The sequence below is a fragment of the Squalius cephalus genome (assembly GCF_949319135.1).
Source record: "Squalius cephalus genome assembly, chromosome: 6".
Classification (NCBI taxonomy): Eukaryota; Metazoa; Chordata; class Actinopteri; order Cypriniformes; family Leuciscidae; genus Squalius; species Squalius cephalus.
The window spans coordinates 16,173,930-16,201,879 of record NC_137127.1 but is presented as its reverse complement, the minus strand read 5'-3'; the positions used below and the strand labels follow the sequence as shown (position 1 = coordinate 16,201,879).

The 27,950-nt window shown below is 36.9% G+C and overlaps 1 protein-coding gene across 2 annotated transcripts in view; it reads left to right on the top strand.

Moving 5' to 3' along the window:
* The first annotated feature begins 1,099 nt into the window (after window positions 1-1,099).
* Window positions 1,100-27,950, top strand: part of sema3d (sema domain, immunoglobulin domain (Ig), short basic domain, secreted, (semaphorin) 3D) — a 46,233-nt gene continuing 19,382 nt past the window's right edge. The window contains exons 1-6 of one of the 2 annotated variants that reach the window (XM_079874282.1): window positions 1,100-1,384; window positions 11,159-11,370; window positions 23,362-23,522; window positions 26,776-26,838; window positions 27,512-27,631; window positions 27,793-27,886. In XM_079874282.1, the coding sequence (XP_079730408.1) occupies window positions 11,190-11,370; window positions 23,362-23,522; window positions 26,776-26,838; window positions 27,512-27,631; window positions 27,793-27,886 (619 nt within the window). In that variant the 5' untranslated portion in view covers window positions 1,100-1,384; window positions 11,159-11,189. The remainder of the gene's footprint in view (window positions 1,385-11,158; window positions 11,371-23,361; window positions 23,523-26,775; window positions 26,839-27,511; window positions 27,632-27,792; window positions 27,887-27,950) is intronic. The other variant, XM_079874283.1, reaches the window with a different exon arrangement.

The following is a 27,950-nucleotide window of genomic DNA, read 5'->3' as shown; positions in this document are numbered from 1 at the left end:
AAATTGTATTGTGCATTTTCTGAACATGTACTTGAATCAAACACTTTATATGAACAAACTACTAATCTATAAAACACAGTCGGTCTTCCGACCTTTTACTATTGTGTAAATTGATGTTGATATGCGCGAGGGAGAGAGAGCAATACAGCGCTCGTGTTGTTTGAAGGCGGTGAGAGTGCGCGCGCGCAACCGGGGCTCTCTCTCTCTCTGCTTGTTCTTATGCGCCCTCTCCACTGATCTAAATAATTCGTTGTTACGACGACTTATTTGTTCTCTCGTTTTAATAAATCGTGGACACGTTGAACTAACAATATGGCCACAATATAGTAAAACGAGGGAACAAATTAGTATAACGTGCTGAGGTATAATTAATTCGTGGCCACGAAACAATATTCACCTGAATATTCACCAATTCACAAAAATATAGGTCTTTAGCATTCACTATTTAATTAATAGTATCAAACTGTTTTTCTTACCTGTGAAGATAGCTCTTCAGTGAAGGCCGACAAGTGTTCTCGTACAGCTTTTTATTCCTTTTGCAAAGAAATTGCCGTTTTTTAATAAGCAGGAAAAAATTCCGACTTTAAACAAATAGCCTACCCATTTAAATGCTTAGGATGTTTACGTTGTGAGAATGTACAGGGAAACTTTAGATTTAAACACTGTGTCTCGTTAGGCAATGTTTTTTCAGTCAAATCATAAAATTTCCTATTGATTCAATAGAACGCGTGAGGCGGCGCGGTGGCTTCACTGTTTATGACGTCATGAGCTATCCAGTCATTCTATATAGATCAGTGTGCCCAATGCTGGTCAGTCTCGCACCATCTTTTGACATCATGGCTTCTTGCCGAGGTCGGGATTAGGCTAATTGGTCTAATCCTACTTCGAGCGCCATTCCAGTCATTTTTTTCATGTAGGGGGCACAATTTGAGATGTCTCGAACGCAGTATAATTCTCTCGCATTTGATTCAAACCGAATCAAATACATTTTTCATAATATAAATATAATTTACACATGAGCATTATAGCTCGTGGAAAATGTGTGAATATGTCTGTCGCGATTCCCGCCCTCCCTTCCCTGCTGCACGCGGCGCTAATTGGTGCTCTCTGCTCGAGCCAGCAGACACGAGCCCCACACAGACGCGGACACCTCAGCCAAATTCACATAGAGTCCAGTCACACTGAGAGAACAGTTCATTAGTCTTTTTATTTGTTTTCGTTTTATTTGCCCCCCCTTAATTAAGTTGAAGAGAGTTTAGTTTGGAAACAGCGGAAACGTCTTCAAAACATTTCAAGCATGACTTTGGATAATAACGGATTTTGAAGTGTCAAACTGCGCCTCAGACTTCGAGAAAATAACAGACAGACACCAACTCTCTCACAGGTACTCGTTATTAATAATATTTCATTATTCTGTTGCATTTCAATGATATATACTGGGAAGAAAAACACTAAAACCTAATCAAAATTCAGCAGTTCAGACATTTTGATGATGTTTTAAGGTGCATCACTCAGAATAAGTGACAATTTGTGTTTTATGACGGGCGATAGTCGATAGTGATCATCTTTCCTTAGTTATATTATACATATATTAAATTATGTTATTAAGGATACTAGCAATTAAAACGGTGTGTGATACTGACTTTAGGGAATAAAATGAATTGCTGACTCTCGTGAGGATAAATATTTACAGATATTGAGGTAGCCTAGTTGATCATGCATGGCTCTCCCCTTTCTCTTCTCCTGTTATCTTTAGGTGATAGGAAACGTTTAATTTCAGAAGATTTAATTCCCATCTGCACTTTATTAAACATTCTCTTACTGGCAAGCAACTTAGTGTAAAGCAAATATTTGACTTTAACAAGTGCATATGATAAAAAAGGCATCTTTACAAAAGCACAAATGTATTTATTAACACCCATGCATGCTATTGTATAGATGTCCATTTATTTTTTTTATTTGCATATATTATTTTATTTACATATTCATTTCTTTTAGATTTTAATTTATTTTAGATTAAAATTTATTTTAGTTTAAAATGAAATTTATAAATAATAATATATTGGTTAATTTATTAAATTAAATTATATATATATATATATATATATATATATATATATATATATATATATATATATATATATATATATATCAGTTCAGTTTGCTAAACCTATGTGTCATTCCTTTCCAGTATACCCATTGCAGTTTTCTTCACTGTGCATGATTTGCTAGTCAGGTGGTAAAGGAATGGGATTTGTGATGGGCATTTGTAGCATTTGCGAACGATGTTGTTTTAAGTTTCAGAAAAGTGCATTCTGATACAGTCTCCATGGGGACACTACCAGACAGTCTATGTGGCATTACGTCACTTAAGTGTGGACTTGGAGGAGGAGGAGGGTCACAAAGGCTTAGGGCTGCATTTAAGGATCATTATCATTAGAATTGACCTCATGCCAAAGTAGGTTTTTGTCTTAAATTGTCTTAAATTCATATCTGCTAACTTTTATGGATTAAAAGCCACAAAAACGCCCATGGATGACTTTAAATTAAGGAAAAGATTAATGAGGTTGTGAAACCAGATAAGGTTTGTTTTCAAACGGCCGGCCAGATTTGCTGGTGAGGAATGTTTAATGGGAGTAAAGTGTGTCTGTTGTGTCTGTCAAGGGAATGAAAGATGGGAGATTCTCAGCCTGCCTCTGGTCCTTCTCACACGTCCACGCCAACTGCTGAGCTGGGATTGGCATTAACTCTTGACTCTTGAAGGGGACTAAAGTAAGCCAGGACGTAGTACTACTCGAGTGGTTTAGAGGGGGCTCTTTCTCTTCCCAGCGGTATTTGCCTCGTGTTAACGGGCCGGATAATACCTCTCTATGATGCACGCAGACTTTATGGAAACTCTCACACACTCCATCCGTTTTATGGGGTGAGACCAAGAGAAAGTCTCAGTCATAAGCCACAGATGGAGTATACACACAATTTATAGACTATGTGAGTGTTCCTTATTAATATTGACTTGTTAATATCAATATTAGCAGTTCATTTATCTATATTGATTATATATAAAACATGAGCGTATCTGTTTTTATTTCATTTGCATGCACAAGCACACATGCTGTACAGTATAGTTGTACCTGTGTTCTCAATATTATGTTTTGCTTAAGCAAGCTGGACCTCTGACATAAATGTGGAGAGGAAAGCATGATTCAGTTTCCTCTGTGTATGCTGAAGAATCAAAGTAGGGCAGTGAGTGGCAGTGTGACGGATTCTAGTTGCTCTGAATATGTGTGTGTCCGTGTCTAAGTGTGTTTACTGTACGTCCGTGGAGCATAGTGCCACCTGGGTGTTAAAAGGCTCTAGCACAGAAGTGTGATTTCTTGTTTTAGACTTTTTTCGTGCATTTTCTCTCCGTCTGTCTCGCCTCACTGTCTCTCCTCACTACATCAGCAGTATATGAGGCAGTAAGACAAAAACACTTTTGATTCTTTTAAATCCTAGATTTCTTGACTCATTTAGAAGGCAGAAGGCTGTGCCCTAGTGCAGGAACTTTAGTTTAAACTCTTTGATAGAAAATAAACAGTCTATCCTTTTTTCTTTTTTCTTTTTTTTTTTTTTTTTTTTTAAAGAAAAAGCGTGGCTTGCCATGCAAAAGTGCCATCATAATGCTAGGGTGTGCCGTTATGCCATGTTTTTTTACAGTAATTCCCAGGGTTGCCAGATTGCTCTAGCCCAATGGCCAATAAAAAAAATCCTGCAAAATTGTATGTTCCCAAATAAATAATTAGCAGCAAAAGCAGGGCAATTTCTTACATTTGGATCATGAGATAAATGGTCAGTGTCTTTATTCCATCAAATATATGTCAGAGTTCTCACAGCTGATTGGTCCAGTTTTGGTTTGCGATCTCTTACCCGGAATGAAACCTCCTCCTCCATAGGTTAGCTGTGTAATTTAAGTTACCAAAAACCATTAAAAAATTTTTTTTTTTTGAGTTTGCACAAATTAAACTCGTACTTGGGTAGAGCCAACTAAAACTTGCTTCATAAAATAAGCCATAGGTTTTTGGAACAGATCTATTATGTTTTGGACACATATGCAACCCTTCTTGTCTTCCTAATAACCTGTGTTACCTGAGTCCGTTTTTTTCTTCACTGAATGTTTGTATCCTAAAATGACTGACTGACATGTTGTGTTCAGCTTTGTCTCTTTCAAAGGGATTCTGTCAGCGCCCTTACACACCTGAACACCCTTGATAAAAACCCCAAACTATGTCAAACCCCTCGTCTCTTCTTATCCATCCTTCACACGGCCTAAACCTTACACCATCCGCCCCCTCTTCACCTGTGTGCGGGTAACAGTACAGTTTTTAATCCGCTCACTCCAAACACAGCTAATCGACAGGAGGCATTATCCGAGCACTTTGTCTGCTCTCAATTACGGCTATGGAGGTTCCAGGATGGATTGAATTACCCATAATTCCCTAAACCTGTCACTCACAGACAGACAGACAGACCGAGTGTCAGGTATTCCGGGCACATAATGAGGTTTGGGAATGTTGGCAGGGAGGAATTTCTTCGCTCTCTTTCTGCTCTCTGTCATTAGATATGCACCTGGCTCTCCTCGAGCTAAGTGCAGGTATGAGAGCTAAAACATCCTTCTTTAAAGATGAGAAGGGGGATTAAAAACATATCATTAAACATGGACTTGGCTCAAGCAAAAAGGTCTAAAGAGAGAGCTTCGCCCTTTTTAATGTTTGCAGAACACTATTGAAAGCTTTTTTTTTACTGTACACTTTCCTCTGTCTAACATTGTGGAGATACTTTAAATCTTTTTGATTTGCCTTTACCATAACAGGCAGAGTGCAATGATCCATGGATGATGATGATGATTAACTTCATGAACGGCTGTGGATATAAAAAACTGCCGTAAGTCAAATTTACAGACTGTAGGAAACAGTTGTTGAGGATTAGAAATTAAATTTGAGATTAAATTGTTATGACATCGTCCTGCTGTGTGATTGGACGTTTAAGTTTAGGCCAAAGGACTGTCCAAAGTGTCATGCGAATACTATTCAACGAGTTGAACTAAAGGTCTGCTTTTACTTTAAAAAAATATGTGAGCTGTCAGTCATTCAGTTATGTCCTGAGGCAATTATAATGTATTCACAACAAACAAGGGGAAATAAGATTTTACAAATGTTTCCATTATAGGTAGGCCTATTAAGTTGAGTTGTTTTCACATTCCGGGTCACAGAATCATGTATCACTGATTTTAAGTGGAATTATGACTGGAATATTTTTTTTTTTTGTAAATGAGCAACTTTTTATGTCAGTCTGTGTGAGTATGTGGCTGCATACAGTGAATATGTCATTACATTTATGTCTATGCTGAAAATAGTTAACTTAGAAAGAAGAGTAACAGCTGATCTCAACATGGCACACGTCCCATAAAGGGACAACCCAGAATAAGACAGCTTGTTCTAAAAGACTGACTGGAGTCTGGAGAGTGATATCTGGATTCTGTATCTAATGTGAGCATCATTTTAATGATATTTCTTAAAATTGTATGTTTATTTCTTCATATGTAAAACATTTCTAAATAGAAAAACTAAAAGTACCTTTATTGTGAAAATATGCTGCATGGTCTGCACTGTAAACATGAAAATTGCTATTAGTATTTCTGAGAAAACTGATGCTTGGGAAACCACATAAACAATAAATACATTCAATATTCAATAAAATACATTCAAAAATAGTAAAAACTCACTTTACATTTACACCAGTTGGTGTCAGTATAAAGTCCAAGACCATATATTTAAAATTTGGCAAACTTGTTGACGAAGGATTTTTTACTGACTACCTTTACTGACCACAATTGCTTATATGTTTTCCTTATATATTAAAGCTACAATGTAAAAAAAAAATATTCGCAGCTAGGGGTCGCTAACCTCCTTACAATAACAACGGCATAGGTTGATGACCCAGTGATAAGTGGAAAGATGGAACTTTCTGTCATGCTGATGGATCTAATAATGTTTATGGATGAGTGAAAACATTCATGTTTTTTAACATGACTGTGGTATGAAGCAGGGTGCGATTACTAATAAGAGACAGATATCAGCGCCACATGCGAGTCCCTCGGATATAAAGGGATGACATTTCATTCTACCGAACTACCCGCAAGTGCTGAATTACTACTCACATTGGTCAGTTTATTTGACGAATTAAACTTGTGAGGTAACGCAGTGCTGTTTCATTTGGTCAATCGTTACACTAATAGTGGTGCAACGGATCATCGTTGATCCGTGATCCGTTCGGATCAATATCTTTGGTTCGCCACACACGTGATCCGCGGATTGATTTATGAAAAAAAAAAGCACTCAACATTTGCTTATATTTGTTGTTCATTTAAACCGTTATGAACCGCAGAGAGCGTGATGCCTTATTCGCGCCCCAAGATCTCCAGACGCACGTAAACGCGTCTTTACATTGACTTAACATTGAAATCACTCGCGCCATACGCTCTATTCGCGTTTGGTGTGAACGCAGCGCGAGGGCGAGGGCGAGAGAGAGAAAGAGTGCCTGCGAGTGCGAGTGAGTGAGCGAGCGAGCGAGAGTGAGGTCTGCGGTCTTGGCCATTAGTTGATTTACTTGTTTTTGTGTAGATAATACGTTGTCAAATATGTTTAAACTTAAATAAACTACCTATACAAGTAGTAATGTCTCTTTGTATTAATTTGTCCTGTTATTGACGTAATGCGCGTCATTGACAAAATGCGCAACCAGATGTTCGAATAGTTCGAATATATGTGTTTTTTTAGAGGGAATATTCGAACGTCATTTTTGAGCAATTTTGACAGCCCTATATGACAGTGGAAACACATCAAGCATTGGTCCATGTTTAAAGGAAGGAGATATGCCTTTTTATGTTGCATTTTAAGTTGTTTTTCATTAATTATGTTAAAAAGAAGATATTATGCCTTGTGCACTTTAAGTTGATTTTATATATTTTAATTTAATAATTTAAAAGTGTTAATAAACAAAAACAAAATATTTTTTTTGCTGATCCGAAAAATTATCCGATCCGTGACTCTGATCCGAGAAACGATCCGAACCGTGAGTTTTTTGATCCGTTGCACCCCTATACACTAAACAACATTTGAGTGTGTTGAAAGTAATAATGTTATTCTATGTGTTAGTTTGTTGGCTTTATGAGACTAGCAGTAAGCTAGATCAACATTAGAATGACATACTGATCATATTCTAACATTTCATTATGTTGAGCTATATAACATTGATTTGTTTTATTTACATTTCCTCACCTGTCCAATAAACATACATGACAAACGTACATGAAAGAGCGGCGTCCCTGGCAAGTCGTGACTCGTGAAGCTCTGTCAAGTCCAGGTTAGTCGTGGACGTGGAGCTCTCGCCATCTCGAAAACGCCACGCTGATATTGATCCTCGTTTTAGTTCTCCTTTTGTCCCAAAGTCTGCTTGCCATGATTCATAATGTTTGAACGAAACAAAAACAGTGTGCCGCTAAACGTTACGCACTATGCAGTTTTCTATGTCTGTCGCCATGGTTACTATGGCAGTATAGGCGGAAACCAGGGATAACGCGGATATTACGTCATTGACAGGCGACAAGTGAACACTTTTTAAAATTGTGAATTTCTCTGAATTTACAAATTCTTGGAAACATTTAGGATAATGGAAGTACACAATTGAAAGAAATATATAACACTGTGCAAGTGGTTTTTGGATATTTTGATACAAAATTCTTACATATTGTACCTTTAAGGAAAATTAGGCTACTTATGCTATTTAGGCCTAGCCTGACTACGTCAGACTTCTTACTTCCGCTCAATTTCATTTCGCTTCTGTACTCAGTCTGACACAGCGTAATAGCTTTCCGTTTTCCTCCGGCCTGAAAACAGCTGGCCAATCAACGAACAGAGGGCGGGCTGAGAGCCGTGACGTAGACACTGATTGTACCGTGGATGCGTAGATTTACTTCACATAATCTGCAAAAGTCGCGCACAGCCATGTTCACTCCGGTATTTCGCTTGATGGTTTTGTTTTCGCATCATACATGTGTTTACAGTGAAAGTTAGATGCGGCTGAGCATGCGCATAACACACGCCATAACCAAACGTTATGTGATTGGCTTACGGGTAACCAATGATTTTAAACTTCAGACAAGCGCCCCCCCCCCCCCCGTGAGAAAGAAAACGCTTTTCAATTATACCATGCTCTGTCTACGAAGCAAAGCGAAGTAGCAGAGTTTGGTATTACCAGGCTAACTTAGGCCTACATTTTGTGTAAACAGCACCATGTGTGAAAAGCACCTTTACACTACAACATTTCTTACAGTAGTGTAATGCAATGCAGTTGCTATTTATACTCGTGCAAACAGTATTGTACCACTTTCACTTAGTATAAATACCCTTTGCTTTATTTGAAGTAATTCAACTTCAGTCATTTATGTTTAATTAGAGTCATGTGGAATAATAAATGAATGCTGCCAAACTAGCTGAGCTCCATTTCACTTCAACCAAAACAATTATTTTTTACTATCTCTGGCAGCAACAAAACCATATTTCTGTTTCTCATAATAATATTTTTTTTTACCTTTTGAATTTTTCCTCTTTAAGCAACAAAATAGTAGTTGTACAGGTGGCGACCATGTGAGCTGACACTGTAATGTAACTAGGCTTTGGTTATATAAAATATTGAAGCCAGAAAATACAGCCACATATCCACAGAGCAGTATTTTAATGGTTATTCTGAGGGGGCAAATGATAGGATATTATTTATCTTCTTTAAAAACCGGTGTTGGTCTTAGAGAGCCCAACCGTCACCTTGAACATGATATGAATTTCATTTGACGTAACAAAGACAAATTTTCGTTGTATGTTGTGATTAGAATATTATGAAAACATAACATGGCCTTGGTGTCTGCGTGTGCTTATGTTGATATGAATATTATTTACACAGAGCAAGGGGGTAAGCCTTACACCCGACTATGACCACAGTGAAAAAATTGACCCCTGCAAAGAATAATACACATGCGTAACCCGAGCTCATAATAATGAACTTGCTCTGACCTTTTGTAAAGCTGAACGGTAAAGTAATGTAGTTGGCTATGTCTGGGGTAGGTGTGAGCTGTCCAGGAGATGTTTGCGTGACACAATAGCTGTGATGTCAAAGAGGAGGAAGAAAACATAAAAAACATGGGAAAGAAGTTCTATTGTTTGATATATGAACTTCCAAGACTCTGGCATTACCCAAGAGCCCCAGTGCAGATATCGTCGTGACACTTGCTTTCTGAGATAGCTACCTAAGCCCCTTTAAATCTGCCTTTACATGTCACAAATGCTTTATGATCCATCATAATCAAAGCTATCTGTTATGCCGCCTTGTTCTTTTAAATAAACAGACAAATCAGACTTATCTTTGTGTTGGAGTTAGAGATATGTAGGCCTATATCTGCTGTGTGCATTCCTTAGTGACAATGTATGTCTTTGTCAGACACATCTAAAAAAATAGATTAACTGTGTTTCTGTTTTGTTTAACAATGCAGTGGATGTGTTTGGGTAGCAGTTGGTCATTAAAATAAATGGACATTACATTATTGGACAAATGGACAACAAATGAAAAGGCTAAACAACTGACTTTGCAATATATTATTTTAATGCGACATGTACGAATGAAAACAATTTCACCAGCTGGAAAGAATGAATCATACTAGAATAGAGTAGTGATTTTGTAGCGTAAATCAGCATAGAAAATAAAAAAATAAACTAATTACAAGCATAGATACATACAATAGAACAAATATACAAATTATATAAACAGTGCTTTATTGAATAATCAAATGTAAAATAACACTGCATGGTCTTCACTGTAAAAATTGAATATAATTGATCTTTGTTAAAGCTACAAAAGTGATTTTCTCTTTGTCTTTTGTTTGATTAACATTAATGACAGATGGGAGAAGGTATATTAGGCTGCTGTCACGTTTAAGACGTAATGCATGCATCCAAAATAATGATCCGCACCGGTTTTGTTTTTTAATTGTTTATGTTCACTTAAGACATAAGCGACTGTGTTTACAAGGATACTCGTGAGATGGGTATTTTGACAATTTTGCGTGTACGTTTCTGTTTAAGCACAAAAAGTCGAGAAAGAGAACTGAGATGAAGTTCTGAATTGATTTTTTATTCTTGAAGGTGGTGAATTTGTTCCAAAATGTGGAATTTTGGTCTGGCCATTTGAAAAGGGGTGCTTTAGAAGATGAATTTAGAGAGGATTTTACTCAACATGCCAAAGCACAACACACTGTCAACACGCTCAAGCCCTCACTGACAAGTCTCCTAATTAATTCCTTTAAAGCAACCCTGCTAAAAATCTACGTAAACCAGCTAGCGAGTTGTTGGACAACAAAGTTGAAGCCTCTCCGTCCCCTCTTTCATGATTTGCTTGTTCCTTCATTCAAAATAATGGGACCTTTTTGAGAGCCCCTGCTCTGGAGTGTGTGAATCCTTGTTCTTAATGATTCCCCGCTGAGGGAAATTTCCTAATGAAGATGGACTACAACAGTTTTTTCTCTCTCTCCCACAATTTCATGGCTCTCTGTTGACTAATGAAGCAGAGATTCAGACATGATCGTCACCCCAGCCATTCAGCTTTTACAATACTGTTTGTTGTAGAAGCAAGAAAGGGAGACGGGGACAGAGCAGACGAGAGATGGTGTGAGAAAATAAAAGAAAGGCATTTGAAAGAAGGCTGAAAGTGGCTGCTCTCATCAAGCTGACCTTTTGTTTAGAGACAAACAGATTTAGAAAGAGAGAGAGAAAGTATGTGTGTTGGTGGACAAAAGAAAGGACTTGAATAGAGCAGCAGCTGATGCAGAGCTGCTAAAATGCATAGACATGCCTGAAAGAGACCACAGTAAAGCAGCTGAACATTTGTTTGGGATTTAACAAGACCTCAAACACACACACACACACACACACACACACACACACACACACACACACACACACACACACACACACACACACACACACACACACACACACACACACACACACACCACACACAAAGATGCCCAGCCACTCCCTTAGATGATTCCATCTAACTGTCCTCTCCATCACAGGTCCACAGCAGCAGAACTCTCCTCTACCATCATGAAGACTGCTGGGGGGAAAAACAAAAAGCAGCAGAGGAGCAGACATCAGCATCTCCACCAGGTCGGGATGGGGCGGTTCTCCAGTGTCTGGTGGTCTACACTGATGATGCTCTTCTTCTCTCTGCCCAAGGTGGACTGTATGAAGGAGAGTGTGCCTAGAGTTAAACTCGGCTACAAAGGTAAAATGTGTCCTTATGTGACTCTTAGACTTCAACATTCTCTTTATTCCTAAAAGCTTTTAATTTGCTCTATGTCGACAATTTCTTTTTAGAATCATCTATTAAATCTTTAGTGTTTTGCTGAATTGCCATGTATTTATTTTAAACATCTCCTGGAACGTTAGTCATTTTTAAAGGTTACATTTTGAAGTACATTTTGGAGTGTGATGAGAGGTTTACAGCTCACTTGTATGAGGTCAATATTTAGACTGCACTTGTGACTGATTGAGTGTACATAAGGGATGTGTTGCATATCACAGTAGCAGTATGCAAGTTTTGTATATTGTATATACTGAGAACACACACACACACACACACACACACACACACACACACACACACACACACACACACACACACACACACACACACACAGCTACAGATCTGGCCTTTAAAAACGCGCGTTTTCTCCCGCGGCATTCGGCAATTCGTCTCGTAGAGTCTCGCAGAATTCTGCAAGTGCTTCGGGGGGGCCTACTTAAAAAAATCCCTCAATGTGTTTCGCTTCACAGAATATCCACCAGGTGGCGCATAAAAAACAACTTTACATTAGATTTTTTATTTTACTTCACATTACGTCATGATTGTGAGAAAACATCCACAATAAAATATAAATTATAAATAGTAATAGACACAAATATTTACAGTAGGCTACTGTATTATACAGACATTTGAAAATATTTGTAAATGCAAAAGGTTCATTAAGACAAGAAGGGGTATTGGACAACGTTTACGAATTTTTATATGCTTTGTCATTGCTGTGGTTTCCAGGAGATGAGTGCATGCAGAATATTTAACATTGCTTTTATTAAAACAGCAAAGTGACGTTCTTGCCAGCGCATAACTTTTTTGTACAACTATTAAGATGATTGTGCATGCAATGCGCATTTATACTAAGCGCAACAGAGAATTTAGTGTGAGCATAATGCACGTGGCTCTGCCTGTAAAAACCCAGCAGTATTTTTTTATATATATACACAAAATCATCCTATAATGCAAGGCTTAAATAATGCGACTTACCCAGATTCTTAATTCGTGCAGATATTTCTTGTGTGATTGTTCTTGGGCAGATATTTCTTGTGAGGTAATGTCGCAGCACAACGCGTAGCATACGTTGGGCGCATCTGATTTGCCATTAAATTATTAATAAATATTTTAATTAAACTGTCTTAATGCATTAAGCATAAAGATTTTTCCACGTTAGTCTCAGAATGTCCGGGGTTGGCTTGAGGTCTTGCCGACAGTTTGTAAATATTCTAAATATTCAAATTCACAAAATCCATATAAAGGGTGATCAACAGTTATGACTTCTAAAATAAAATAAAAATGACCAGATAAGAGGTATCTGATTGACAGTTTGACAGATGTTGTTTTAAAAAAATAATTACAACATTATGGGGAAGTGGTATTAAATATTCGGTAACACATAGCCTAATACAATTATTTTAATTATGCATTTTGTTCAGTTTTGCTTTTACAAAATGTTCCCTGTTTTTTATAATTAATTTAACCTGAGATGTGCGTTTTATCGCTTTTGGATCATTCTTTGTGTTGTCGAATTTTGACACAGTTTCATTACTTGTTCATAATAATTTGATTCATAATTATGTCATTTTTTTCTAAAAGTAAAAAAAATAAAAGTTTTTCTAAAAGCAATATTCTAAAGAGATACAAAGACAGTGTACGTGTACCCACCAGATTTCGTCATGAGTCATTTTGTACCCACTACTTTTAACTTCCGTTGACCGTTTTGGTTATGAGGAGCAATATGAGAGAAAAATTTTGTAATCATTGTCTGACACAAACAAAAAAATATATATATAATATTCATTTTATTTTAGTTTTCGTGTTCGCATTTATGAGGGAAAAAACAACGTGTCAGTTTACGGTTATGGACGTGAGCGCTCTAAAAGCGGCACAAAAAGACTGCTTTAAAACTTTCACAGAGACCTCAAACAGAACAGCTGCCTTTCTTTAAATTGAATTTCGTTTTGTATTAATTATGTCTTAATTTTAATCAATATTTCGTGAACCAATTGCCTAGATTTAAGAAGTAAATATAGCAGACAATCACGACATTGGAGGCCCCGGCGATATCTCATAAATGAACCGAAACTCAGCGTGTAATGAACATTCACATTTACAGTGTATTTAGACACATTTAGACGCATTCATAATCATTACTTTTACCGGTTCTTTGTGGCAAGCTTTATGCGTGCGGTCGTGCGATTGAGTGCGGCTATATTATAGTAAATGCTCATTACTTAAAACAAAGCATAAGCCTCTTCCTGGCATGCAATGGAATCTACAATGTCAGTTGGTTATATCAACATATGTCAAATTAAGTTACGCGATATCAACAAATTAAGCTATAAACATTAATTTGAAATAACTTAAAGCGTATGTAGATTTGCTTATAGCATTTAAACAAAGGAACTGCAAGGGATTAAAACCCCAACCACACGCTGGTGAAAACTGGAAAAACCGGTTTTCTTTTGATTCCCTGAGAGGAGATCGATTAGCATTGGGGGTTGAATCGGCAGACCTGGGGGGTGGGTGGTTGTACTTCCTTGACTCTGTGCAATTGTTAGCAGCTAAAACAAGCAGCTAAAACAACGACTGTGCAATTAATTACATTTTGGAAATAACTTTCTTAATGTCGTTTTATTTAGCCTATACACTGCAAAACAATTTTTTTTTTTTTTTTTTAATTTGTAAGTATTAAATATGTTTTACAAACAATTGGTTTACAAACTCTTGGAGGTTTGTGGTTACCATCATTCAGAAGAGTGGTGCTTGTGTTTAGACTTATGTTTTACGTGATTAAATCAGGAAGATTATATTGGTTTCTGTCCACGAAGACGCATTTAAGACTATTTAATCAGGAAATGGAGGCACCGACGCGATATAACTTGCATTGCTCGTGAACTGAGCTCGTCTCATAAATGAACCGAAACTCAGAAATGTATCTAGAAAGCTTGAAATGTCCACTTTTAAACAAAACAATTCAAAACGAAAAGAAACAGACAACTCTCTTATGTAAGTGTGCATTTCTCTCTATAGGCACGTTCACAATATCTGCGAAGATGACGAGTCAGCATTGTCAACATCTTTGACTGACACATAAAACACTAGATTATTAGTAAACAATTAAAATGTCTCCTTGCTATACTTGACACATGATTACTTTTGCCAGTTCTTTGTGGCAAGCTTTATGCATCCGTTAACTATCGAATATCGTGACTCATATTTTGTACCAGACCATTTATGGTTGTTCATATTGTTCAACAAAGTTCTTGATAAAAAAAGAAAAGAAAAAAAGAAGCTACTGTGCCTAATATTATTGTTGTATAGCGCGCAAGGTTTATGCGCATGCTTTAAGTCTTCTACGTTTTTAGTATACTGTGGCAGAATTACAGTGCCTGGTCTGGTATGTATAGCCTACTAGGCTACATCGTTTTAAAATCGGTTTCAGTGGTTTCGTGTGTACGCAGATATTTCTTGAGACGACGCCATGTTTTTATGTTTTTATGCACTTTTACTCTTTTAGTTTTGTTGCAATTTCACCAAAAGCTTATAATTAGGAAATACACACAACACGCTAAACTTATATTCTCTATTATGTTAAAAATGTTGTAAAAAACACGTATTATTCTTATATAATAAGAATAACAGTAATGTACATTTATATTGCACTCGAAATGATTTAGATATGGAAAGAGGAATTCTTCTCAACTACCACCAATAAAGTTTTAAAATTATTCTTTAGAAAATATTATATTTTGATGATTCTGCAAGTTCAGCAGACAGTGAGGTTCGGGTTTGTTCCGATCAGAGCTCGTGAGTGGAGAGCGCATTTCTGAATATTCCGCTCCGCTATTCATTCCGGTCGCTCGCTCAACACAGATGTCATGTTGCCTGGTTTGAAAATATGTGGAATAAGGGCTGCTTTCGACTAAAAGGTTTTTTTTTTTTCTTTTTTTCTAGTCGACTAGTATACTAGGCTAGTTGTTCATTTAAGTAATTCATGGACAAATCGCCCCTTTATATTAATTTAATTAGCCTACTTATATGGATCATGAGTGTTTACGTAATATAGCCGCACTGCGCACGACCGCGCGCATAAAGCTTGCCACAAAGAACCGGTAAAAGTAATGATTGTGAATGCGTCTAAATGTGTCTAAATACACTGTAAATGTGAATGTTCATTACACGCTGAGTTTCGGTTCATTTATGAGATATCGCCGGGGCCTCCAATGCCGTGATTGTCTGCTATATTTACTTCTTAAATCCAGGCAAATGGTTCACGAAACACTGATTAAAATTAAGATATAATTAATACAAAACGAAATTCAATTTAAAGAAAGGCAGCTGTTCTGTTTGAGGTCTCTGTGAAAGTTTTAAAGCAGTCTTTTAGTGCCGCTTTTAGAGCGCTCACGTCCATAACCGTAAACTGACACGTTGTTTTTTCCCCTCATAAATGCGAACACGAAAATTAAAATAAAATGAATATTATAATTTTTTTTTTGTTGTGTCAGACAATGATTACAAAAATGTTTTCTCTCATATTGCTCCTCATAACCACTGAAAACGGTCAACGGAAGTTAAAAGTAGTGGGTACAAAATGACTCATGACGAAATCTGGTGGCGTACACTGTCTTTGAATCTCTTTAGAATATTGCTTTTAGAAAATCTTTGTTTTTTTTTACTTTTAGAAAAAAATGACATAATTATGAATCAAATTATTATGAACATATAATGAAACTGTGTCAAAAATCGGCAACACAAAGAATGATCAAAAGGCGATATAACGCACATCTCAGGTTAAATTAATTAAGCTCCTCATAACCACTGAAAACGGTCAATAGAACCCAAAGTCAAATTATTATGGACTGAAGTTAAAAGTGGTGGGTACAAAATGACTCATGACGAAATCTGGTGGGTGCATACCCACCGTCCCCACCGAAATCGACGCCTATAAGGGAAACATGATAATATAAAAAGTACTGTACAGTAATGCAGAAAAGCGCATTACAACCATGTTAAAACAATTTAAAACGTTAAGATGCAAAAATGAACTAAATGTAAAATTAGATAATGATAATGCGCAAATGATCTCGGTCTCTTCAAAGGTCTTCGCAAATTATTGTGTTATAAGACTCAGTTATCATAGCCTACATCACGTCTCTTCTACTGTAAGTACACAGAAAAAAAAAATAAGACAAATGATGCGCGTTTGAGTCAGATTTTTATGAAGAATATGTGACTGTTTATGTAACTGGCAAAAGAAAACATTGTATTCGTCATACTTCGTCAACTCAGTATGGCCACATGAAACTCGACTGCCATCTACAGGTTTTATTATTTCCTGCGTCCAACATCTAATCCCCCTTCTGCACGATCCCGCAGAATTTCGGAAGTGCTCGCAGCATTCTTCTCTCTGAGACGCGCATTTTTAAAGGCCACATCTGTATCTAAATTAAGATATATGCCTTAGACATCTACTGTTTTTATATGAAGCTATTTTTAATGGCTATATAGTTCAAATAATTCCTCAAAGAAAACTTTCCATCTTTAGAATGATAATACTTTTGCTTTATGAATTTTTTTTTTTTTTTTTTTGCAGATAAGTATGTCCCCAATTGTTTGCAACAATTTGGCTCACTTCTAGAGTCATTTTGTACTTACACTATAGATAAGGAACTTCCACACACGTAGGCCTATACATCATCTCATGTATTCAATTACTTAGCAATGCCCCAGCAGCCACGCAGATAGATTGCAATGCTCTGGCAACAACCTACACCACCCATTGTGGCAGCAAGTTTTGTACAGGGGAGCACCACTCAATAGGGAAAATCTGAGAAATTTGTCGATCGGTCGATATTTTGGATGATCATTTCTAGTGTGGTTACGCTCAAGTGATGTGGTGCTGCGCCGCCATGAAAGTTTGTATTTGCATGCATTTTTAAGCCTTGCCTGTTTAAACGTTTAAGTGAAACGTCAATGAGAACAATCAATTTGGTACTCACGCGCTGTCTAAGAGATGCTATTTTTGTTTATTAGGCTATCGCTTGTAATTAGTTTTGTGGCAAGCAGGACAAGGCCGAGGGCCGTGAGAGAACGGCACAAGGCTGGTGGCGTGATTACTAATGAACGCACCTGCGCGCCGCACCGGCCTCGTATCTCACGGAGGACCTACGGAAGCATAAAAGGAGGAGCGATGACAGTGAGGGAAGAGAGAGGACCAGCCTTCGCTCATTAGTAATCACGCCACAGGCCACTCATTAGTTCTCTCACTGCCCTTGGCCTCGTCCTGCTTGCCACAAGTTTCTTTGTTTTTTATCACTATTTACTTGTCTTCAGTAAGCTTGAGAGCTTGTTTACTTACGTTAGTTAGGTTAGTATTAGTTTTTGCTGTGATATAAAAATTGGTCTCAAGAATTGTAACATTTCAATGATATCAAAAATTTGTATATCAACCTTATTTCAAGCAAAAATTACAATATATGATATATACTGTTTTCATGAAATAAAATTACTCATATCGTTATGGTCATATCGCCCACCTCTTCCTTCATCAGAAATTCTAGGACAAAATGGCCCTTTCATAATGAAAGGTTAAATAAGGCCATGACTCTGGTCTGTGATTTTACCCAGTACGTCACTGTAACTGGCTGCATCTCTTGTGGTATTTGCTAACCACTGTTGCATGCTGTGAGCGAACTCCCTCCCTCTACCTGTGGTTGTGTTTGATCGCTCGACTGCAGCTGCGGCTTCAAAGGTTTGATAAGTCAATAAGGCGTTAACGCTCTGATCTCAACAGTGATCCCACAGGCACAGCGCATTTTAGCTTATCACTGGAGTTACTTTGACAACACCGTAGCAGTGCCAGTGCCACACACTCAACACACACACACACACACACACACACACACACACACACACACACACACACACACACACACACACACACACACACACACACACACATATTTAAGCTGTATTGGAGAAAAAGGCAAGATAAACGTATAAAGCTATAAAGTGAATGAAGCGTAAAAGAAACATCTGTTAAAAGTAACAACATGTTCGTACTCATTTAAAGTGCACTGACACATGGATTGTTTTAAGTCATGCATACTTTGTCCACAGTCATAGACGCATGATAAATCTGCACTGAGCTTTACAACATCAGTAGCACCACTGATTAGATACCATGTTGTTCTAGAACGTGTTTTTGATAGTGCTGAAAATTGATAAAGTGTCCCTTAGATATTAATGTTCTTTCTAACCAACAAGCAGTGATGAAAGTCTTTTCTCCATTTCTCACTTCTGCATTCGATCCCTGCCTCGATTTGAGAAGTTAACTGAATACGGCGTTTGTTTTATACCACTGAGGAAAATAAAATTTATTGCTCCCTAAAACTGACCCACAGCATGCCAGAGCTACTGTAACAGACCCTCATCCATATCAGGAAACTCAAGCTAATAAAAATATGATTGACTGTGGTGAGCCCTCTGTTTATTTTCAGTTTCTTTAGCATAAAAATCCTACATGCTGTGCTTCAGTTTGCCATATTTTAGTTGCTGTGCTGGTGAGAATGTAATGTGATTGAGTGTAAAGAACAGACAGCTGCCTGGCTTGTGCTAGAAATGATGCTTTGTGCATTGACTGACCTCTAAAAATATTTTTTAGATTTTTCCACAATGAAAATCTGTACAGTATGTTGGTTTTATGACCAATTTGAGATCTTTTGATTTAGCTAGATATGAAAATAATAATAATAAAGAAACTTTTTATTGTATATATTATTGTATACATAGGCTACATTTAAAAGCAAATAACCATTCATTTTACACTGCAAAAAATAATTTTCCTTGGAATATATATCTGAATATGGTTTAAACCAGATACATTTTGTGGGAACAACAACAAAACAGCGGCAATGGTACTGTAACTTAATTCTGGATTCTTTTACTGGAAAACAAAACAAAAATACAGATTAAGAAGTTATCAGTCTTTTAAAGCTGTCTATTTTTATATAGTGTACGAGATTGGCTTTAGAAGATTATCTAATCCATTGAGCTGCAGTGAACAGGTCAGTTTGATCTTAAACTTGCTGTTCCGCTCCATGTTTGGTCCTGTTGGAGAGGATACAGAAGTACAGTCTTTCACAATCCATCATCTGAGCAGATGCTCTCATAAAAGCATCGGCACCATTTCTGTATCAGTGCACTCCTTTAAAACAGTGTGTTATTATCCAGAAATATGCAGCACTGCATGCACACCTCAGGGCCGGTTGACTGTGTTTTTCTCTGAAAGGAAGGCTAAAAGGGGAACATCTGATCCACATTAGATACATCTCATAATGTTCTCTGGAGTCAACTAAACAATATCCTTTCTGTCGTTAACATCACTCCTAGATGACAATGTCCAGTGAAACACATCAAAATATTATCTTCAGGTTGTGTAAATATTTCTATTAAAGACAGACTCCCTCTGCACAGGGCTCTTGAGTGAGGGATATTGATTGTTTTATGAGTGGTATATTTTCTTGTGTACATGCATGATGGTATAGACATGCATGAACGTGAAGCGTTGTGCAAACACAAAGCCTAATTTTGCAATAGGAAAACAGCAATATAAGGACTCAAAGTATAGTATTCAATGGATTTATAACTATATGGCTCCCAGTTGGCTGTGGCTCTCTAAACAGATGTAAAACAAGCAGGTCATAAATATAGTCATGCGTCTTCCTAATGTACTGTACACAGAGTTAGACTAGTTTCCACTAGTTTGGCTCTCTTCCCAAACCACAGCCAGAATATTGATTACACCTAAGAGTGTAATCCTTTACCGTCTGAGAAATCTTAAAAGAAGTCTTACTCTGTGACATTAGCTTTAACATGCGGTCCAGTTTCTGGTGAATAGCTGGGGGTACCTTAATTTGTCTAGTCAAATTGTGCATTACTTTAGGTTTGTATTTCACTCATCAACCTTTATGCTTTGCTGTTGCCTAAAGATAAATGATGTACCTGTATGGCTGAAATAGTATGCAATGTAAAGGTTGAACTGTACAGCATGTAAAGATTGTACTGAATGGACAATACCTTCTTTATGTTTCTACAGGGAGTCTGTGTTTCTTATATGAATAATTATTAAGCCACCACGATCAGGAAACTGCAGAAGTGTAGCATTACACTACAAGCTTATAAAATGTGACTTATAAGAAGTCCTTATTAAAGCTATTTCACTCTGTGGCCATTTTGACAATTGCCTTTCTAGTCATGGAAGTATAGCCCCTTTGTACTTGAATGGGAATAGTCTGACATTTCCAAAACTGTTTGCCAAGCTTACGTTTCAGCATAGCCTATATCAAATGTTCAAATCACGCAAAGGGTCTTCTACTGAAATAAAATGAATGTATGCATATATTCATTCATACATTCCTAAATATTCATTTACACCTATGTCTAATATTCTCTTGTCCATACAATGAAAGTGAATGGTGACCACAATTGTAAAACATATATTTGGTGAATAATGACTTAATTTCGCCTATGAGTTGTCTGGACTACTTTTACTACTTTTTTAAAATGTTTGTCCTTTTTGGAGCTTGAGAACCCATTGACAACCCCTGAAGTGAGTTTTTCTTCCACATCTCTTTTATGGGAGAAAGCAGTTCAAACATTCTGCTATGTCTCCTTTGGTGTTCCATGTAGAAGAAATCATATAGGTTTAAGACATTTTTTTATATATACATTTTTTTTAGGTTTTATCACTGTAAAGGCTGGAGTTCAATTACTATAGCTGCCTTATTGACTGTTGCGATTTCTCCCATTCCTTTTTGTGGCCATGTCCTCCTTATACTCTCTTTAATTCATATAGTACTGCTATGAGTGGACGTGAGGGCTTTATTCTCCTGAGGGATGAAGATAAATCCCCATAGCTCCAGATAAATCTCTGTGTACCTCATTGCTAAGCAGGGATCTTTCAGCAAGGCTCTGACCTAAAACTGTTTGCAGAGTAGATTAGCATCAGCTAGCATGAATGGAGTTTTATTTAGGAGTGGATTTTTTAGTCTTGTAAATATTGATCAGAAATGACCCATTCTTGACCATCTACACCCCAGAGAATTAATAGTTAAGTCCTAAGATTTATTCAACTTCTTAATGCTCTAGACGCCCCAAGACACAACCAAAACAGGGATGTTTTATATTTGCGTCCATGGCTGACAGCAGAGGCAAAGAGGTAGCTGAAAATCGTGAAATGTAAATAATGAACGCCAAATGGTGTGTATATGTGAAATTCCGAATTTAAAACAGAACAAAAAGAGGATCAGAAAACATAGGCCTAAATGAATCTACAGAACTGCTTTCCATGATGTTTAAGTGCACTCTGCCAGATTTTCTTGCTTTGAGGCTGCTGGCAGATGGTTATGTTTGAGTGCATGGAGAGCAGAACATAGGGTGGAGAAATGTTAGGACTCTGTCCAAGTCTATAAAGACTGTGTGCTTTAGTCAGACGTCATGATGTGTTTAAAAAATATCTCAAGAATCACGTATCCAGAGAGTTTGGTTTGTGCGCACCGAAGAGAATATGAACGAGGCTTAACAACGTCACCTTTAGAGATATTCCATTTCTTTTATGTTGGTGTTGATAGCTTGAAACCTTTAAGCTGATTTGTGTTATTGTGACAACTTTTGGCTTACCTTCATTGAATGCGCAAACGTCAATCTCAACTGCATCTCAGCTGTCTAAACTGTTAACCAGCATTCTTCTGCAAGAATAACAGTATGTGTAATTGCTCCCCCAGAGAGCACAAGAGGTGAAATATGAAATATACTGCAAATGAACCACTGAGCTTATCTGCATCAGTGCTGACGTGTGAGAATTGATAGGTGGAGCCATTAGATCCAGCTGAATTCTTATAGACAGCTCAGAGGCTCTTGGTTTATGTTTGGCAGGTGAAGTGAGCTTTTGTAGATGGGCGGATGTTAAAGAGAGGATAACATTTTATCAGGATGGAATCTGAACACATAGATGACAGATAGCCCCAAGGTTACCGTTACTGTAGATCATACTGAATAGAGATAATGGAGCCTATCAGTACATTAGAAAAATGAGAGATTGGGGTGGGGTGGGGTCAATAGGTGTGAGATGGTAACATTTTAGATCTATTGCTACGCACAATGCTTACACAAACACACACACAAACACTCACACATGTTGGGTTTTCATGTTTTATAAGGGCTTTCCATAGACAATGATTTTTATACTGTACAACCTGTATATTCTATCCCCTAACTTTCTGCATTTTTACATTTTCAAAAAACATAAGCTGTTTTCCTCATGGTGGCAAAAATGCCATCTTTGTGGGGACATTTTGACCACATAACATAGGGTTTACCAGACCAGGTAGACCTCCGCAGACTTACTAGAATTCTCCATTATGTTTAATCTTTCAACTTTTCTTTTAAAATGGCTTAGGAGAAATAAACAATAGAAACAAGATATATACTCATGCACATGCTCATTCACACATAAATGCTCTTATATGCATAAAAGTCTGTAATATACTGATACACATTTCTACTTTAATATGCTTTCTACTAAAATTGCTTATAGTTGAAATAAAAATAGAATCAAATGAGACAGTTGTTGAAATGAATGTTAATTTAATGTTTATAGCCTGATTCAGATAATTGACAGTAGTCTTGAACAAGAATTTGGTACTGTAAGAAATGTTTGAGCATAGTTTGAGACATTGTTGAGATACCTTCCAAAACTCTAGAGGAGGCACATGTGAGATCATTTAGATAATTTTTTCTTGGACATTTTGCATTAGAAAAGCTTCAGTCATCGATCTGAATCTGTTTGTGCATACAGTACATACTTTGTGTTTATGTATGTGTATTTTTGTATTGATGACCCTCATTTGACTTCTCCAGAGCTGATCCATTCTCGAAGTGTGGTGCCATTTGTGGGTTCCAGCCATGGACAGCAGTTTCAGACAGTACTTTTGGATGAGGAGAGAAGCCGATTACTGCTTGGAGCCAAAGATCACATTTACCTACTAGACCCAGACAACATCAATAAACACCCCAAAAAGGTAAACAGTAACACACACCTTACAGGGCTAACACCTGCAGACATGTAGAATCAGGTTTCAGAAAAGGCACGTAAAGACTTAACACTATGTGTGGTCCGGGGCAGAACTTAGCAAATTTTTTCCATAGAATCATTTAGAAGAGAATTCACTCACTCTCAGACTGGTTGACATGTTTCGGTAACACTTTATTTTACAGTGTCCTTGTTACACATATTACATGTACTTACCATAGAAATAACAGTAAATTATTTATAATTACATGCACCTAACCCTATAGTAAGTACATGTAATTGCTTAATATTACTCAGTACTTAAGTATATATAATTACACTGTAACAATGACACCTTAAAATAAAGTGTAACCCATATTTATTTCATTTGGAAAAGCAGCCTTACATTGTGTTTTTAATAGATGTGGGAATGCATTTACTCATGTCACTTGCAAAAAAACCCCAAATAGATTCAGTATGTCAGGGTTCTGTCACTTCTGTCTAGTTTATTTCTTGGTTTTGTGACAGAGCTCTGACACTCCTGTTTTGTCATGTCTTTGTGTGGGCGAGTGGCTTCGAGCGCTCTCTTGTCTGTATGCCTTGTTACATGTGCGGGGCCTGGTGTTTGAATCCCGACACGTCAGTCTAGTTTGGTTTCGGTTCTCCGTGTGTTTGTATACTGTCGTGAGCGCACAGGATGAGCTTTCGGACCGTACGCTCTTCTGTCTGCGTGTGTTGTGTTCTGTGTAGCATGCGGTTCGTGTTTACATCGGCCGCATGCTTTCATGTATTGTTTTATCTTGTGCTGTGTAGCACGCAGCTTGTGTTTTCACTAGCTGTGTGTTTTCATGTTGTCATGTTTTGTGTGAACGTGGCTTATGAGTGTTCTCTTTGGCTGCGTGTTCATGTCTCGTTTTGTGTGAGCACATGGCTTGTGATTTGTTTTACTGGCCATGTACTTGTGTTTTTGTCATGTTTGGTGTGAGCACATGGCTTGTCATGTGTTTCTTTGTGCCATGTGCCCTCCTGTTGATTGTCTAGCCCCTCCCATCTTGTTACCTGATTATTGATTAATTTGCCCGGCCACCTGAAGACATCTAGCCTACATGGCAATATTCAGTTATAGTCATAGCGCCACCAGCTGGTAGCAGGAACTGTGTCAAATTTAATGACTTTGCCATTAATAATCCTATATTTACCCATTTAAATGCATATTACCCACCGTTCACTGTTTTCTTAAGGCCACCGGGTGACGGTGTTCATCGCTGCTTGCAGCATTAATTATTATTTTTGTTTTAATTTTTTTTATTAAACAGGTTTCTTGTTCTTGTCTTGTTCTCTTTTCTTTGGTTTAACATGCATGTTTAGTGTGAGTGAGTGTTTGGAAACTAGACAGTACTATGTGGTTGCTAGGATGTGCATATGTAAGTCAGAATCACTAATACATTTTATGTCATTAAAGTATTTGTCTATTTTTTTGCCAAACAGGTGCATGGTTTTATTGTGAGAACAAATGCATTTTTCATTTTTTGTTTTAAAACTCTTGACTTGTCGACTGGTTACACTCCTGTTCTTGGACAACATAATCTGGGTTAAACTAAGTGCAAATCAAAACTGTTTATACCTTTCTAATCTCACAAAATGCTTGATAGCATGGTATGAGAGTCTCTGGGATATGTTTAGCTTATGAATTCATTTATGGTAGGAGGTCCTTTAGACTTTCTTTATACGTTCACTCCAACAAGTTCTCACAGTTATTTCACTGTCACTTCTAGATATTCCCATAGCATCACCCTACAGAGCTACTGAGCTGACCCTACCACTATCACACCTGTCAATCACTGTCTCCACAGTGGTCCCATGACAAGACCACATGACCTTCACCTTCACCCTCACACACGCACACAAAACGTTTTTTTTTTCTCTTTCTCACATACATGTAAAGACACCCATACAGCAAAAAATAGATTTTCTGATATATATTTTAGTGTATTTCAAAGTATACCAACAATGTATTGCTAATAGAGATTTTGAAATACATTTACGTAAAAACATTTTCAAGTTTATATATATATTTTTTTGGCCATGTATTTCAGTCTAAATATATTTAAATTGTCCAGCATATATTTTATAAAATACATTTTGCATTACCCAATTTTTAGTTTTTTTAAAGATTGGGAATGTACTTTTTGTTAGGCCTATATATTTTGCCACTTGAAAATTTTAAATAATATATTTTAAATATATCTTAAGCAGTGCTTTGTACATTATATATTTAGCAAATATTTGAAATGTATGTTTTGGGCAATATATAGAAAAAATATAACTTCTTTGGCCATATAGGCACCTAATGCTTTACTTTCATATATAAACATGCATGTTTACATTAGACATGCATGTGTGTGCGTTTATGACTCATGCGTGTAGGTTTTTTTCTTCAGTTGTATGGTGGAGGGTACGTATTGATCCCCTTTGTCAGTTTGTGGTAGGCACGACAATCTTCAAAGCGCCGTCATGTAAAGTCGTCTCACGAGCATGTGTAATCATGGATTGCAAATTACATGTAGAGACGGCTCTTGGAGGTCAAGGTCAAAGGTCAGCCCTGTGTATGCTAAGCGTTTAAGCTTTTATAATACATGTGTGCAGAGACAAGGCCAGCAGCCCCTTCATCACTCTTTATCTGAACGTGATCCTCCCTCTCGTAAGCTTAACCCAGGACCCATGTTTGTACAGTATTTCATGTGTGCAGCTTTTCGTCTGTTAAATACACAATGGATTACACTCTGTTTAAAATCTTACCTTGAGTCACGACATGATCTCATTCTGAAACAGAATTTTTGTATGGTTTACACTTCATGGTTGATATACTTTTCTGTAATAATGCCATGAGAGACAATTGTAAACACGTACTCTGACTATTTAAGTTGTAAGGTATTTGCTGTTACTTTTGAATTTACTGTGTGTGTGTGAGTGTGTGTGGTCCTGGTAAACCCTACGTAATGGGGTCCCCACAAGGATATTACCAGACGTTTTAGAGCTTGTGGGGACTTTTTTTTTGTCCCCATGAAGAAAATATCTTATAAATCATAATAATTTTGTAAAAATGCAGAAAGTTTTCTGTGAGGTTTGTGTTTAGGGGTTTAGGTTTAGGGGGTAGAATATACAATTTGTACAGTATCATTATGTCAATTGACAATTATGTTAAAAATCATTATGTCAGTGGAAAGTCCTGGACCCAACATGTGTGTGTTTCTCACTTGCAGCTGAGTTGGCCAGCTCCAAGAGACAGGGTGGATATGTGTATACTTGCTGGCAAAAACCCTCTTGTAAGTATCAGTCAGAATATATGTCTGCTAAATGAACATTTCAATACACAGACTGTCTTCTCTAACTCAAACCTGTCTTGTAAAAGAGAGCGGTAAACTATTTTGCGTCAGGCTTCCACTAAAGTTTTTAAATGATTATTTTAAAGGAAGAAAATAATACTTTTATTAAGCAAGGATACATTAAACTGATCCAATGTGACATTTAAACTTTCACAATGTTACAAAAGATTTATATAAAAAAAATGCTGTTCATTTGAACTTTATATTAATCAAAAAATGTATATATATATATATATATATATATATATATACACTGTATACATATATATATATATATTAGTATTTAGATACTTGCTTACTTACACTTAGATATTTACACTTACATTGTATGAATGTTATTGTTATTTGTATCAGAAACAGGTGGCATAGATCATTTTAGACATTCATATTGATTGATATGGTTTGTTTTATCATTTGAAACCAAACATTTTGTGAAAGGTTTTACTTGAAAAATTATGCTTGTGATATCTTTCTTAATAAAGAACACTTAAGTAGATATGTTGCTATTTATTGCAATGACATTAATACATTTTTATGTGTGATTTAAATATCCAAATACTTTTTGAGGACACTGCACGTGCTCATCATTTCTTTATTTCTCTTTCTACCTCAGACCGAATGTGCTAATTTCATAAGAGTTTTGCACAGCTATAACCGAACCCATGTCTATGCCTGTGGCACTGGAGCCTTCCACCCCACCTGTGCTTTCTTAGAGGTCAAAGGTCACAAAGAGGCAAGAAATTAAATTACTGACTGCTTCAACACAGAGTATATTGAGTTTGTTCAGATTTTCTATTTGATTGACTAGTATTCTTGAAAGAGTTTTAAAGTTTCAAGTAATTTCTCCTGTATGGTAACTAATGATAATGAGTGTTTTGTGTACTATGATCACAGGACAGCTGGCTGCACCTCCACAGCAACACTATGGAATCTGGCCGAATGAAATGTCCTTTTGATCCACACCAGCCTTTTGCTTCAGTACTCACAGGTGAGACTGAATAAGATCTTCCTTCTCTTAAACACAAACCTGATGTAAAGAGCATTTTACTCTT